This window comes from Esox lucius, chromosome 6 (genome assembly GCF_011004845.1).
Source record: "Esox lucius isolate fEsoLuc1 chromosome 6, fEsoLuc1.pri, whole genome shotgun sequence".
NCBI lineage: Eukaryota > Metazoa > Chordata > Actinopteri > Esociformes > Esocidae > Esox > Esox lucius.
The window spans coordinates 6147181-6159916 of NC_047574.1; the positions used below are offsets into that span (position 1 = coordinate 6147181).

Genomic DNA, 12736 nt, shown 5'->3' on the forward strand with positions numbered 1-12736 from the left:
AGTAGTTACAAATAATTTCATTGAATTCTTTTTTACTTGACTTCTTTATTGCTATCATTACCTCATTGCACAATACAAGGGAATGTTATAACACCATACAGGGCCTGTTATAACCCCATAGCACCGTACAAGGGCCTGTATTAACACCATACAGGGCCTGTTATAACCCCATAGCAACGTACAAGGACCTGTTATAACACCATAGCATCGTACAAGGGCCTATTATAACACCATACAGGGCCTGTTACAACCCCACAGCACCGTACAAGGGCCTGTTATAACAGCATCCAGGGCCTGTTATAACCCAACAGCACCGTACAAGGGCCTGTTATAACACCATACAGGGCCTGTTATAACCCCGTAGCACCGTACAAGGGCCTGTTATAATACCATACAGGGCCTGTTATAACCCTGTAGCACCATACAAGGGCCTGTTATAATACCATACAGGGCCTGTTATAACCCTGTACCACCATACAAGAGTCTGTTATAACACCATACAGGGCCAGTTATAACTCCGTAGCACCATACAAGGGCCTGTTATAATACCATACATGGCCTATTTTAACCCCATAGCATCATACCAGGGCCTGTTATGTCTCCATACAAAGGCCTTTTATAGCATCATACAAGGGCTTGTTAAACCACCATGCAAGGGCCTGTTATAACACCATACAAGGGCATTTTATAACACCATACAAGGACATGTTATAACACCATACAAGGGCATGTCATAGAACCATACAGGGTCTGTCATAACACACTTGCACCATACCTCTCACACACCTAGTTTTTACTTTACCAGCTCATTTTCCCAAAGTTGTGTGAGAGACTTTTTATGTGGATTCCCACTGAATAGGAACGCTGTGTTTGATGTGATTTCACTCATTACAGTTTCCACAAGCCGCCCAATCAGCGTGATAGAACTCGGTGGAATCCTACACACAATGTTCGAGGGAGGAGCAGGTTTGAAGAAGTACACTTTAGAAACAGGATTTGACGTACCCCCAATGTACAGTGATTAAGGAAGAGTGTTTGGCTTCATTACGCAAGCCATCCTCCACAGCCAGGAGAAACAGACTGACAAATCCCAGTTCGCCCAAACCGCCAAGTCTGAGAGGAGAATATCAAATCCTTAGCACAGCGTTATTAGCATTTAAAAGCCGCTGGACACTCCACATTGACATGTTAAATGTTTGACGTGCCCTAGACCTTTTTATAGTTCCCAGACTGTAGGCCAGCTAATGGCCTCCATCTCGTTTGGTATTGATTGATGAATCACAGAGACTTATTGATCCTTGGTGTGGTAATCGAGGTGAAGACACAGAGTGAACCCCAGTCATTTACATCATCACTTGAGCTTCTCACACGCACAAGGAACATGAAGGACATGAAAAACGACAGACAGCATTGACCTGGGATTGATCATTAACCCCGACGAGAGATCGCAGCGTGGGATGTTATGTTTTCTGAACATTTCATGAGCCAGCCTTGACTGGTGTTGATGCATTAGTTCATGCTTGTCAAAAGTATCTAACCAGAATTTATTTTCATAATAACAGATCGCTGCAGGTACATTCTTAGAAAAAAAGTCCCTTTGTTCCTGTATGAGAACCGCTTATGGTAACAGAACCATTTCGTCCCCACAGAAAACAAAATGATTCATACTGCATGCTACGTTTTCCTTTTAGATGGCATTTTTATTTTTAGAAGTTTCTTAAGAACGCCTCATAGTTCTAAAGAGTTGGGAACATTCCAGTGCATGAAGATACACTGTAAATTGACTGGTGTTGCTGCATTTCGTTGTTAACTTTTATACTGCTGGAAATGTTGTTATGGCATCGATTGTGAGAATCTATTTAATGTAGGTAAGGCTTGCAATAAATCCTGTGATTATTGCTGACAGGCAGTGTGCTTTGGCCAACCGATGTAGGGTTATCCTCAATAAAATTAAAAATTAAATCCAGGGTTGTATTTATCACACGTCCAAATCATTCCCAGAATATTCCCAAGTCGTAACTCAGTCGAAGGAAAACAGCTTTGGCATTTTAAAGCTGAAACAAGCTTCACATGGACCCTCTACTCTGTCTTCTCTGGCTCCACATCTACTGTCCCTGTGCCAAGCCCTCAAACAGTCACAGTCCAATCTACTATCTCTCTGCCCAGGACCTTAATGAGTAACAGTCTTGATGATACGTAACAGTCCTGATGTGTAACAGTCCTGATGTAAAACAGTTCTGAGGTGTAACAGTCCTGATGTATAACAGTCCTAAGGTGTAACAGTTCTGAGGCGTAACAGTCCTGATGTATAACAGTTCTGATGTGTAACAGTCCAAATGTATAACAGTTCTGTTGTGTAACAGTTCTGTTGTGTAACAGTCCTTATGTATAACAGTCCTGATGTGTAACAATCCTGAAAGTTAACAGTCCTTATGTATAACAGTTGTGAGGTGTAACAATCCTGAAAGTTAACAGTCCTTATGTATAACAGTTGTGAGGTGTAACAATCCTGAAAGTTAACAGTCCTGATGTATAACAGTCCTGAGGTGTAACAGTCCTTATGTGTAATACTCCTGTGTATTACAGGCATTGTCAGCACTTCCTAACCTACATCCATGTTGTCATGAGAGAGTAGTAACATAAGGCATCTGATAGAGATGTGCCCCTCCATTCTCTCTGTCTTATTCACACACACACACACACACACACACATACACACACATAGCTATATCCCTGTCAATCAGGCTGCCCCTGGCTAGGAAGCCTGTCCTGTGGGTAATGCCTTAATAATGGGGGATGTGACCCCTCCTCCCCCTCACCTCACGTCACACTCTCCTGATTGATGAACAGGGAGCTAGCGGCAACAGAGGATGTGTGTGTAACTCAGTCTGCAGACTTGCATCATTGCACCACCACTCAGGGTTTAATGTGGATGTACAGCAGACCACCCTCCTCATTTTCCTCCTTTCATGTCTGATCTGCTCTGTAAAGGTTTTCAGTTCACACACTCGAGGTTAATCCCATAGGGTACCCTTTTCTCTATTTGGTGCACTGCTTTGGACCAAGGCTCATTGGGATGCTGTGTGTGTGTGTGTGTGTGTGTTTGGGGGGGTGGAGGGGGTGGGGGTGGGGGGGTTGGGGGTGGGGGATTCTTTGTGAGAATGTTTTTGTTACTTTCTGACGTAAACTCAGACTAATTTAAACTTCAGAAATAGATGGCTTTATCTGAAATGCTGCGTGTTACTTTCTGATGTGAACTCTGACTAATTTAAACTTCAGAAGTAGATGGCTTTATCTGAAATGCTGCGTGTATCTGTGGAGAATGTTAGTGAGATCTGATGGTAGAAGCAGTCTTTGTTGCGCAGTATTGAAATAAAGCTAGCTGGTGAGTTGCCAAGGATAGAAAACTTGACAAATTGGCCAAGGAAGTGGGGCTCCCGTCAGGCTGTAGTCTTTACAAAGCCAGAGAAAATGTGTCCGCTCAGCTATTGTGTTTTCGTGGCCGAAATGTAGCATTGTTGAGACCAGTGGCTCTACTGAACGAGACCATCTCTTCCCCGCCAACAGTGTGATTGAAAAATCGGACACAAGCCATAATAATTGATACAAACGCAACTCTATTTTTGGATTGAATAACCAGTTTGTGGTTGGTTGAACTCTCTGGGCACAAAGTTTTGATTTGTAAAATTCAGTCAGTCAGTCAGTCAGTCAGTTGTGAACATCTGGGGAGACTGAAACAACATCAACAGGGTCAGGCAGTGGATTTCCCTTTTAATGCAGGTGCACGGCGTTGTTTGGTCAACGCCGTGCGCCGTGCATGCCCTCGAAAAAGGATGTTGGTTGTTGATTTTGCAAGCAGCTCTGAGATTTCTGTATCCTGGAGAGGATGATGCCTTCCGCTTTTATCCAATGATCATTCCCAGCTTTATGGCTGTTCAACAAAACAGGGAACAGGAAAAACATAATGTGTCCTGCTGACTGGGCCAGAGACCAGGATCCAACCTGACAGTCACTTCATCTCAAATGTCTCAAAGGCCTTCGCTGTGAGGTCAGGAGGGGGCTTTCTCTGATGTCTCTCTCACACACACACACACACACACGCTCACCCACTCACATTCTCTCTCTCATACTGACACCGTAATAATGAACTCACCAGGGTTCCCATTGTTTTGTGAGCTCACAGTTAGTCTACTCTAACCTCCCTCACAACCCATTCAGTTCTACTCCAGGACCCAACGCTGTTGGTTCTGAGGAAAAGGTGAGCAGCAGTGTTGTGTCCTGGAGTAGCATTGGGTCCTGGAGTAGAACTGAATGTCTCCATGTTTGGGAAGTTCCCCACGGCTAGCACAGATCATTCAGTTCCACTTATCCTTCAGCCCCTTTGAATAATAAACCTTGTGAGCTACTTGAAGGGTAACAAAACATTTAAAACATGTCTGGGATTCCCTGAGGAACCACTTGTCGAGCTTGGTTTTCAGGGTCACTCCTTATGACTTGGACTTTTTCAGAGTTAACCTTCAATGACACTGTTTGTAAAATCTGCTACCCTTTCTGACTGAGGATTTTTGAGCCAGTAGCCTTTAAGACGGCTCCTTTTAACTCTTGCACTTTTCTTGTGTTTCATCTAGCGGGCTGTTTGCAAGTCACTACACGGAACAGCACTTCCTGGAAGATGGCAGTGTGGTCAACGGATCTGACAACTGTACGGTACGTGTTAAATGTACCTGCTATTTCCTCTGAGTATAAAAGTGCTTACCTGGATGTGGGAGACCTCTTGTTGAACTCTTGAACCTGCCATGGTGAGGTTTATATATCTCCCTTAAGGAGAAAATGGACTGTAGAAAAAACACTGAAGTTCCACTGATACTCTGAATCAAGTGAAATATAATACTAGTAGAAACTGTGTACCTGTACTGTAAAAAGAAAAGGTTCCCGTAGGAACTATGTTGGAACTCGTACACTGTACTATTTGAGGAACCCTTTAATGTGTTTTTTAAAGGGTTCAACAAAGAAGTTGTAGGAATTCCACCAGAGTTTCAACTTAAAGAACCCCTAAATGATCCTCCAGGAACCTGTTGTTTTTAACGTGTGTTAACGTTGCTGTTGTCAATTCTGTCTCTAGAAATAAGAAAGCTGTTTCTTCAACACCTCTGGTTGAACCTCTGAACTTGATAGAATCTGGGATGTTCTGCCGCCATGAAGGAGAAAATTGACTATTGGAAATAATGATATTTGTGTATTATCCTTCCTGAAACCACCTAAAACCAATGAGGGAGTAGCATACAGTTAAAAATAGCTTTGTGTTGGCAGAAGTAGACTATAGTTTTTGCCAAGGTCAGAAACATACTGCCAATTCCCCAAGGTACATCGTATATTTTGTTATGTGACTGTCTGTGACCTGTGTGTTTTATGAAATATGCAACTGTAGGTGCCGAAAGCTTTATTTTCTTGCATGGTGTTTTTATAACCGCAGATTAATATTTGATGAAACAGACAAACTGGGGTCAAAGTTGCACTACAAACTGTAAAACCTCAGGAAATAGTGTATTCGTTCAGCATTTTTTAAATCGTGTTCTGCTTCAAACTATATTAGGATTTTCCTTTGAAATAAACAAGTATGATCCTACAACGAGAAGCTGAATAATTTTTACCCTTTTTCCTTTGTGTAGATGAAAAAAATGTTAAATTGTTTCTCAACTTGAGTTCAGTGTATAAAGAAACACACTTTACTCATTATTGACTATATCCTCAGCAGTTTAATCAGTGTTTGTAAACATATCAGTCTATCATACTTGGTTCAGGTGAAGAAAGCACAAGGTCTTTATAACTGGACTATTTTCAATGAGCTCAGGCCAGCCTTTGTAAGGCCAAACTAACTAAAAGGAGAATGTTGTTTGGATTTGCGCTGATGATGGATTTCCACCGTTGCATCAAATCTGCCTATCAGTCCCAACCGTCCATGGCCAATACTGACCCCACCGTCTTTGACTTCAAACTAAAACTCCCCATGACATACTGGACTCCCCTCTTAGCTCCCTTAGGAGAACAGGACCGTCAGCATGGTGCCTGTGCATGGTGCCTGTGCATGGTGCCTGTGCATGGTGCCTGTGCATGGTGCTGTGTTCTGAATAAGAACTACTGTCCGTCAGGCCATGTGGAAGGGGCAATCATCTGTGTAAGACGGAGACATCCTGAAACCATGTTCCACTTAAAGATTTATTGTGGGAAACGTTGGATTTTAAGTACTAAAAATGGAGGAAGGTGAGAGGTCAGGTCTGGTGTGGACTGATCTGGTCTGATCTGGTCCGATCTGGTCCGGACCGATCTAGTCTGATCTGGCCTTGTCTGGTCTGAGTCAGTAAAATAATATGGTAATGTTTCACATTTAGGCAACTTGTGAATGAAAAGAGGGACTGCTCTGGTAAGGAGGGTAAGAGGCAGAGTAGAGGGAGAGGCTGTTCTGACAGAGAAGAGGGAGAGGCTGTTCTGACAGAGAAGAGGGAGAGGCTGTTCTGACAGAGAAGAGGGAGAGGCTGTTCTGACAGAGAAGAGGGAGAGGCTGTTCTGACAGAGAAGAGGGAGAGGCTGTTCTGACAGAGGAAAGGATGTTCTAATAGAAAAGAAGGAGAGGATGCTCTAACAATGTAGAGAGAGAGGTTGTTTTAACTGTGTAGAGAGAGGCTGCTCTAACAGAGAAGGAGAGACTGTTCTGACAGAGAGGAAGAGGCGGCTGCTCAAACACAGAAGAGGAAGAGGATACTCTAAAAGAGAAGGAGAGGCTGTTCTGACAGAGAAGAGGGAGAGGCAACTCTGGTAAAGAACATCTGGAGTGTGTTCCTGGCATATGGATGTTCAGTCAAATGTTTCACTATAAAATCTGACACAAGTCTGCCTTGACACATTTAGCAGATGTTCTTATCCAAAGCGACTTACCGTTTATTTTTAAGTGCATAAATTCATCGGCATACCAACCCCACCATGTGAATCGAACCCACAACCCTGGTGTTTCAAGCGCCATGCTACTAACCAATGAGCTAAACTGGACCCGTACATCCTGCACACATTGTGGGGAAAAAAAGACAACTGTCCATCAACCGTTCTGCGTGAATACAATGTAAATACAGTATTGTTGACAGTTGAGCTCGGTTTTTAATGAGACTCAACCCAGCAACCTTGTCATGGGCCCATTCAGCACCAGCCACATGTTCCACGGCAAACAACACAATTGGGAAGTTGAATTTGGCCAGTGGACTAGACAGAACCAGGCTGGGCCTGGGTGGGAGCGCTCCACCGAGAGCCTGGTCCACACGCTGGGTATGCGCTAGGCCGGGCAACACGAACAAAGACTATCATCCCTCCCTCATCCCTCAGCCCATGAACAAAGACTTTCATGCGCTCCCCTCACTGTTACCAGGAGATGTTGGTAAAAACCTCCTCCTGGCCCCGACCCCCGTCACTTCTCCCTGGCTGTTGCCGGTCCTCTTGCGTCCCACTCTTGCTTTGGACTGACTGTCTTTTCTTCATTCACCGTCCTGGGAGGAAAGGAGGAGGCCACAGTCTAAAGTAAACCTTATTATTTGGAGGTATTTGGATCATTTCTTCAAGGAAAATGCCAATGAGTTATTTCCCAAAACTCCTTTTAATTTTCCCTTTAGAGTACTCAGGGATTTGGTTATTCAAAAGGTTGAGGAATCATTAAATAGTTTAGGTCCTGAGAAGATGGAGGAGGATACAGTCCAGGTCTAGAGTGGATGGAGGAGGATACAGTCCAGGTCTAGGGAGGATGGAGGAGGATACAGTCCAGGTCTAGAGTGGATGGAGGAGGATACAGTCCAGGTCTAGAGAGGATAGAGGAGGATGGAGGAGGATACAGTCCAGGTCTAGGGAGGATGGAGGAGGATACAGTCCAGGTCTAGAGTGGATGGAGGAGGATACAGTCCAGGTCTAGAGAGGATGGAGGAGGATGGAGGAGGATACAGTCCAGGTCTAGGGAGGATGGAGGAGGATACAGTCCAGGTCTAGAGTGGATGGAGGAGGATACAGTCCAGGTCTAGGGAGGATGGAGGAGGATACAGTCCAGGGCTAGAGTGGATGGAGGAGGATACAGTCCAGGTCTGGGGAGGATGGAGGAGGATACAGTCCAGGTCTAGGGAGGATGGAGGAGGATACAGTGTAGGTATAGGGAGGATTACGGTAGTTTGCGGTGAGCTGCAGTTGCATTTGTCCAGACGTGGAAAGTGCCTGTATTAGTTTAAATTGCGGTGGGTTGTGGTAAGCTGCAGTGGGCTGCAGTGGATTTGCGGTGGGTTTGCAGTGAAAGTGCCTGGATTACTTTAAATTCAGGATGACCTTGACCCATTCAAGGGCGTGATGGTTAGTTAACCAGTTTAATCAGGTGTATCAGTTAAATCAGATCAAACACATGGAACAACTGGAGGTCCAGTAGGGTGATTACAACTTGGTTTAGCCCTTCACAGGACTGAGGAAGCGTCCCGGTCAGTATTAGGACTGATCCATTGAGAATGCACTGGCCTATCTGGAAGGATGGAGGAGGCTGTCTGAACAGAGGGGGGGAGGGAGGCTGGATCAGGGAAACAAAAGTCTTGGCCCGGGACTGAGTCTGGAGATCTGGAAGGTTTAGGCGAGACAGGCTGGTATGTCAGAGGTTTTTCGAGTTGGGGAGTGAAGAAGATGTCGAGGGTGGGAGTGAGATGAAGGGATGAAAAGAGAGGGAAGGAAGGAGAAAACAGGTGATGAATGGGGGAGACAGAGGTGGAAAGAGAAATGGAGTGATGAATGGGAGAGGGACAAAGAGGGAAGGCAAAAGGTAGTAATGAATCGGGGGAAGGAGGGAGAAGTGGTGTGGGAGAAAAGGAGTGATAAGCGGAGGAGGGACCTAAGTTATTACAAGCTCCTTCAGTACTCTGTCCTCCCCTTTAATGTGTCAGTTTTTTAAGGCAGTCTGTTATGAGAGTCTCCAGGCGTTGCTATTCGTTGGAATAAAGCACCATACATTGTAGAGAAACCAAGGCTGAGACAAGCCGGTACATTGACTGGCTAGCTAACTTTGTTTAGTGTCAAGATACACTTCCAGTGCTGCTCCAATAGAAAGCCCTGTGGATTATGTTTGGCTTTGGGGACCTTTTTAAAACAATTTGCATTGATATGATCAAAAGACGCACATGATATGTATATGTATATATATACAGTGGATATAAAAAGTCTACACAGCCCTGTGAAAATACCAGGTTTTTGTGATGTAAAAGAATGAGACAAAGAAAAGAAAAATGAAAAATAAAAACCTTACAATAACCTGGTTGCATACAGTAAGTGTGCACACCTTCTTATAACTGGGGATGTGGCTGTGTTCAGAATTAACCAATCACATTCAAACTCATGTTAAATAGAAGTAATTATACACCTGCCCAAAACATCCAAGCCCAGCTGAAGTTTGCAAAAACAAACATCAAGTCTCCCAAAAGCATGTGGGAAAATGTGTTATGGTCTGTTGAAACCAAGGTTGAACTTTCTGGCCATAATTCCAAAAGGTATGTTTGCTGCAAAAACAACACTGCACGTCACCCAAAGAACATTATACCCACACTGAAGCATGGTGGTGGCAGCATCATGCTTTGGGGCTGTTTTTCTTCAGCTGGAACCGAGGCCTTAGTCTGGGTGGAGGGAATTATGAACTGTTCCAAATACCAGGCAATTTTGGTGCAAAACCTTCAGGCGTCCGTTAGAAAGCTGATGTTGAAGTTCACCTTTCAGCATGACAACGACCCAAAGCACACATCCAAATCCACAAAAGCATGGCTTCACCAGAAGAAGATTAACGTTTTGGAATGGCCGAGCCAGAGCCCAGACCTGACTCCAGTTGAACATCTGTGGGGTGATCTGAAGAGGGCTGTTGTAGTATTATACTTTTTTTAACACAGGCAATCTGACAGATCCTCACAATCTGACAGATTTGGAGCGCTTTTACAAAGAAGAGTGGGCAAATACTGCCATGTCAAGATGTTCCCTGCTAATAGACTCCTACTCAAATTGATTTTATTAGTGTTGTAGTCAAATCAAAAAAGTATTCAACAAAGTATTAGTTTGAGTGTGTGCACACTTATGCAACCAGGTTAAATTATTAAGATTTCAGTTTGTTTTTCAATTGAATTGTTCACGTTATAGGTCACATTAAAGGTGGAAGAAGTTCTGACATGATTCATCTTTGTCTAATTCTTTTACATCACAAGCACCTGGCATTTTAACACGGGTGTGTAGACTTTTTATATCCACTGTATATGTATACAGTGAGGGGAAAAATTAAGAAACCACGGCACCTTTTTCTTTATTTTCCTAAAAAGTAGATAAGGAAAGTTTTGAGAGAGGAACAGAAGTGTTCAATTTGCAGTGGTCTCTTAATTTAACCCTTCTGTTCCAAACTGCTGCCTTTCTGGGGTGTTCTGCAGTGGTCAGTACCTATCAAAAGTGGTCCAAGGAAGTAAAAGCGGTGAACTGGCGACAGGGTCATAATGCACGTGGCATGTGAGCATCAGAACTGGACCACAGAGCGATGGAAGAAGGTGGCCTGGTCTGATGAATCATGTGGATGGCCAGGTGCGTGTGTGTCGTTTACCTGGAGAACACATGTTACCAGGATGCACTATGGGAAGGAGGCAAGCTGGTGGAGGCAGTGTGATGCTTTGGGCAATGTTCTGCTGAGAAACCTTGGGTCCTGCCATTCATGTGGATGTTACTTTGACACGTACCACCTACCTAGGCATTGTTGCAGACCATGTGCACCCTTTCATGGCAATGGTATTCCCTGATGGCATTGGCCTCTTTCAGCAGGATAATGCTCCCCTGCCACAAAGCAAAACATTTTCAGGAATGATTTGAGGAACACAACAATGAGTTTAAGGTGTTGACTTCCAAATTACCCAGATCTCAGTCCAATCAACCATCTGTGGGATCTGCTGGACAAACAGGTCCGATCCATGGAGGCCCCACCTCACTTGCAACTTACAGGACTTAAAGGATCTGCTGCTAACCTCTTGTGGAGTCCATGCCTCGACAGGCTGTTTATGCAGCAAAAGGGGGACCTAGGCTATATTAGGCAGTTGGTCATAATGTTATGGCTGATCAGCGTATATATATATATATATATATATACACAGACACAGTCAAAGATTTGGACGCGCCCACTTGTATGTCCAAACTTTATATATATATATATATATATATATATTCTCAGTAATGCTAATAGCCATATGAACCAGGGTCGGCAGAAAACCCTGGACACAATCTGTCCGCATGTGTGCCGCCCTCAGACACGGCACCCCCAGGAGTCCACCCGTGAAACATGAGGTCATAGCATTAATGCAGTGTTCTGTACTAAATCTGGCCCTGCTTCTCTAAGCTACACGCATTATCCATATTTAATGCCATGGCTCGTCCTGTTTTCATACAACTGGATGGGCGTGTCCCAAACGGACGACCGTTCCTGTAAAAGAGTGCGCTCTCTCTGCCCAGGCCACGTGGCTTTGAAAGGGGCGTACTGTGCGGAGGGAGTAGGGCGTTATTTGGGATGGAGCTGACGTGTCAGGGTTACTCTGTGTGTACAAGCTCAGGCCAGGACTGCTCCCGGCCCACGCCTTCACGTCCACTTACACACCAGACCTGTCGGGGCTGGGGGGGGCGTAATGCTGTGCAGGGAAATTCTGGTCACTATTCTTGCCAGAAGAATAAGACAGGCCTACTTACACAAAAGCAGTGACAAATATAGGGTAGAAAACCTATTTACAGTTAAACAATGGTCAGAGAAGAGTAATGTCTCAGAGTAAAAGGTCTGGATAGAGATTAGTTAAGTTTCACAGTAAAAGGTCTGGACAGAGAAGAGTAAAGTCTCACAGTAAAAGGTCTGGACAGAGAAGAGTAAAGTCTCACAGTAAAAGGTCTGGACAGAGAAGAGTAAAGTCTCACAGTAAAAGGTCTGGACAGAGAAGAGTAAAGTCTCACAGTAAAAGGTCTGGACAGAGAAGAGATAAGTCTGTCTTCCATGAAAATCTCAAAGACTTTCCCATGCACACCGTTAACCTTTCTCTCGCTGACAGATCTGACCTGTAAGTTGATGTGAAAGCGTGGGCCGGGCTCAGTCGTCCACTGTGTGTGTCCATACAGAGTAACCCGGTAAACCCAGAAAGTTCTGTGAACAGAGTGGTGGGAGGGAGAAGGGTAGAGTTGTGTGTGTGACTGAGTGGTCAGCTGAGGGAGTGAGAGGTCAACTGAGGGAGTGAGTGGTCAGCTGAGGGAGTGAGAGGTCAACTGAGGGAGTGAGTGGTCAGCTGAGGGAGTGAGAGGTCAACTGAGGGAGTGAGTGGTCAGCTGAGGGAGTGAGAGGTCAACTGAGGGAGTGAGAGGTCAACTGAGGGAGTGAGTGGTCAGCTGAGGGAGTGAGTGGTCAGCTGAGGGGAGGGAGTGGTCAGTTGAGGGAGGGAGTGGTCGACTGAGGGAGTGAGAGGTCAACTGAGGGGAGGGAGCGGTCAGTTGAAGGAGGGAGTGGTCGACTGAGGGAGTGAGTGGTCAGCTGAGGGAGTGAGAGGTCAACTGAGGGAGTGAGAGGTCAACTGAGGGAGGGAGTGGTCGACTGAGGGAGTGAGAAGTCAACTGAGGGGAGGGAGTGGTCAGTTGAAGGAGGGAGTGGTCGACTGAGGGAGTGAGAGGTCAACTGAGGGAGTGAGAG

The 12736-nt window shown here is 44.9% G+C and overlaps 1 protein-coding gene across 1 annotated transcript in view; it reads left to right on the forward strand.

Moving 5' to 3' along the window:
* Window positions 1–12736, forward strand: part of LOC105009603 (disintegrin and metalloproteinase domain-containing protein 12) — a 101307-nt gene that overhangs the window by 35377 nt on the left and 53194 nt on the right. Inside the window, exon 4 of the mRNA XM_029120274.2 lies at window positions 4629–4707. Within this exon, the coding sequence (XP_028976107.2) occupies window positions 4629–4707 (79 nt within the window). The remainder of the gene's footprint in view (window positions 1–4628; window positions 4708–12736) is intronic.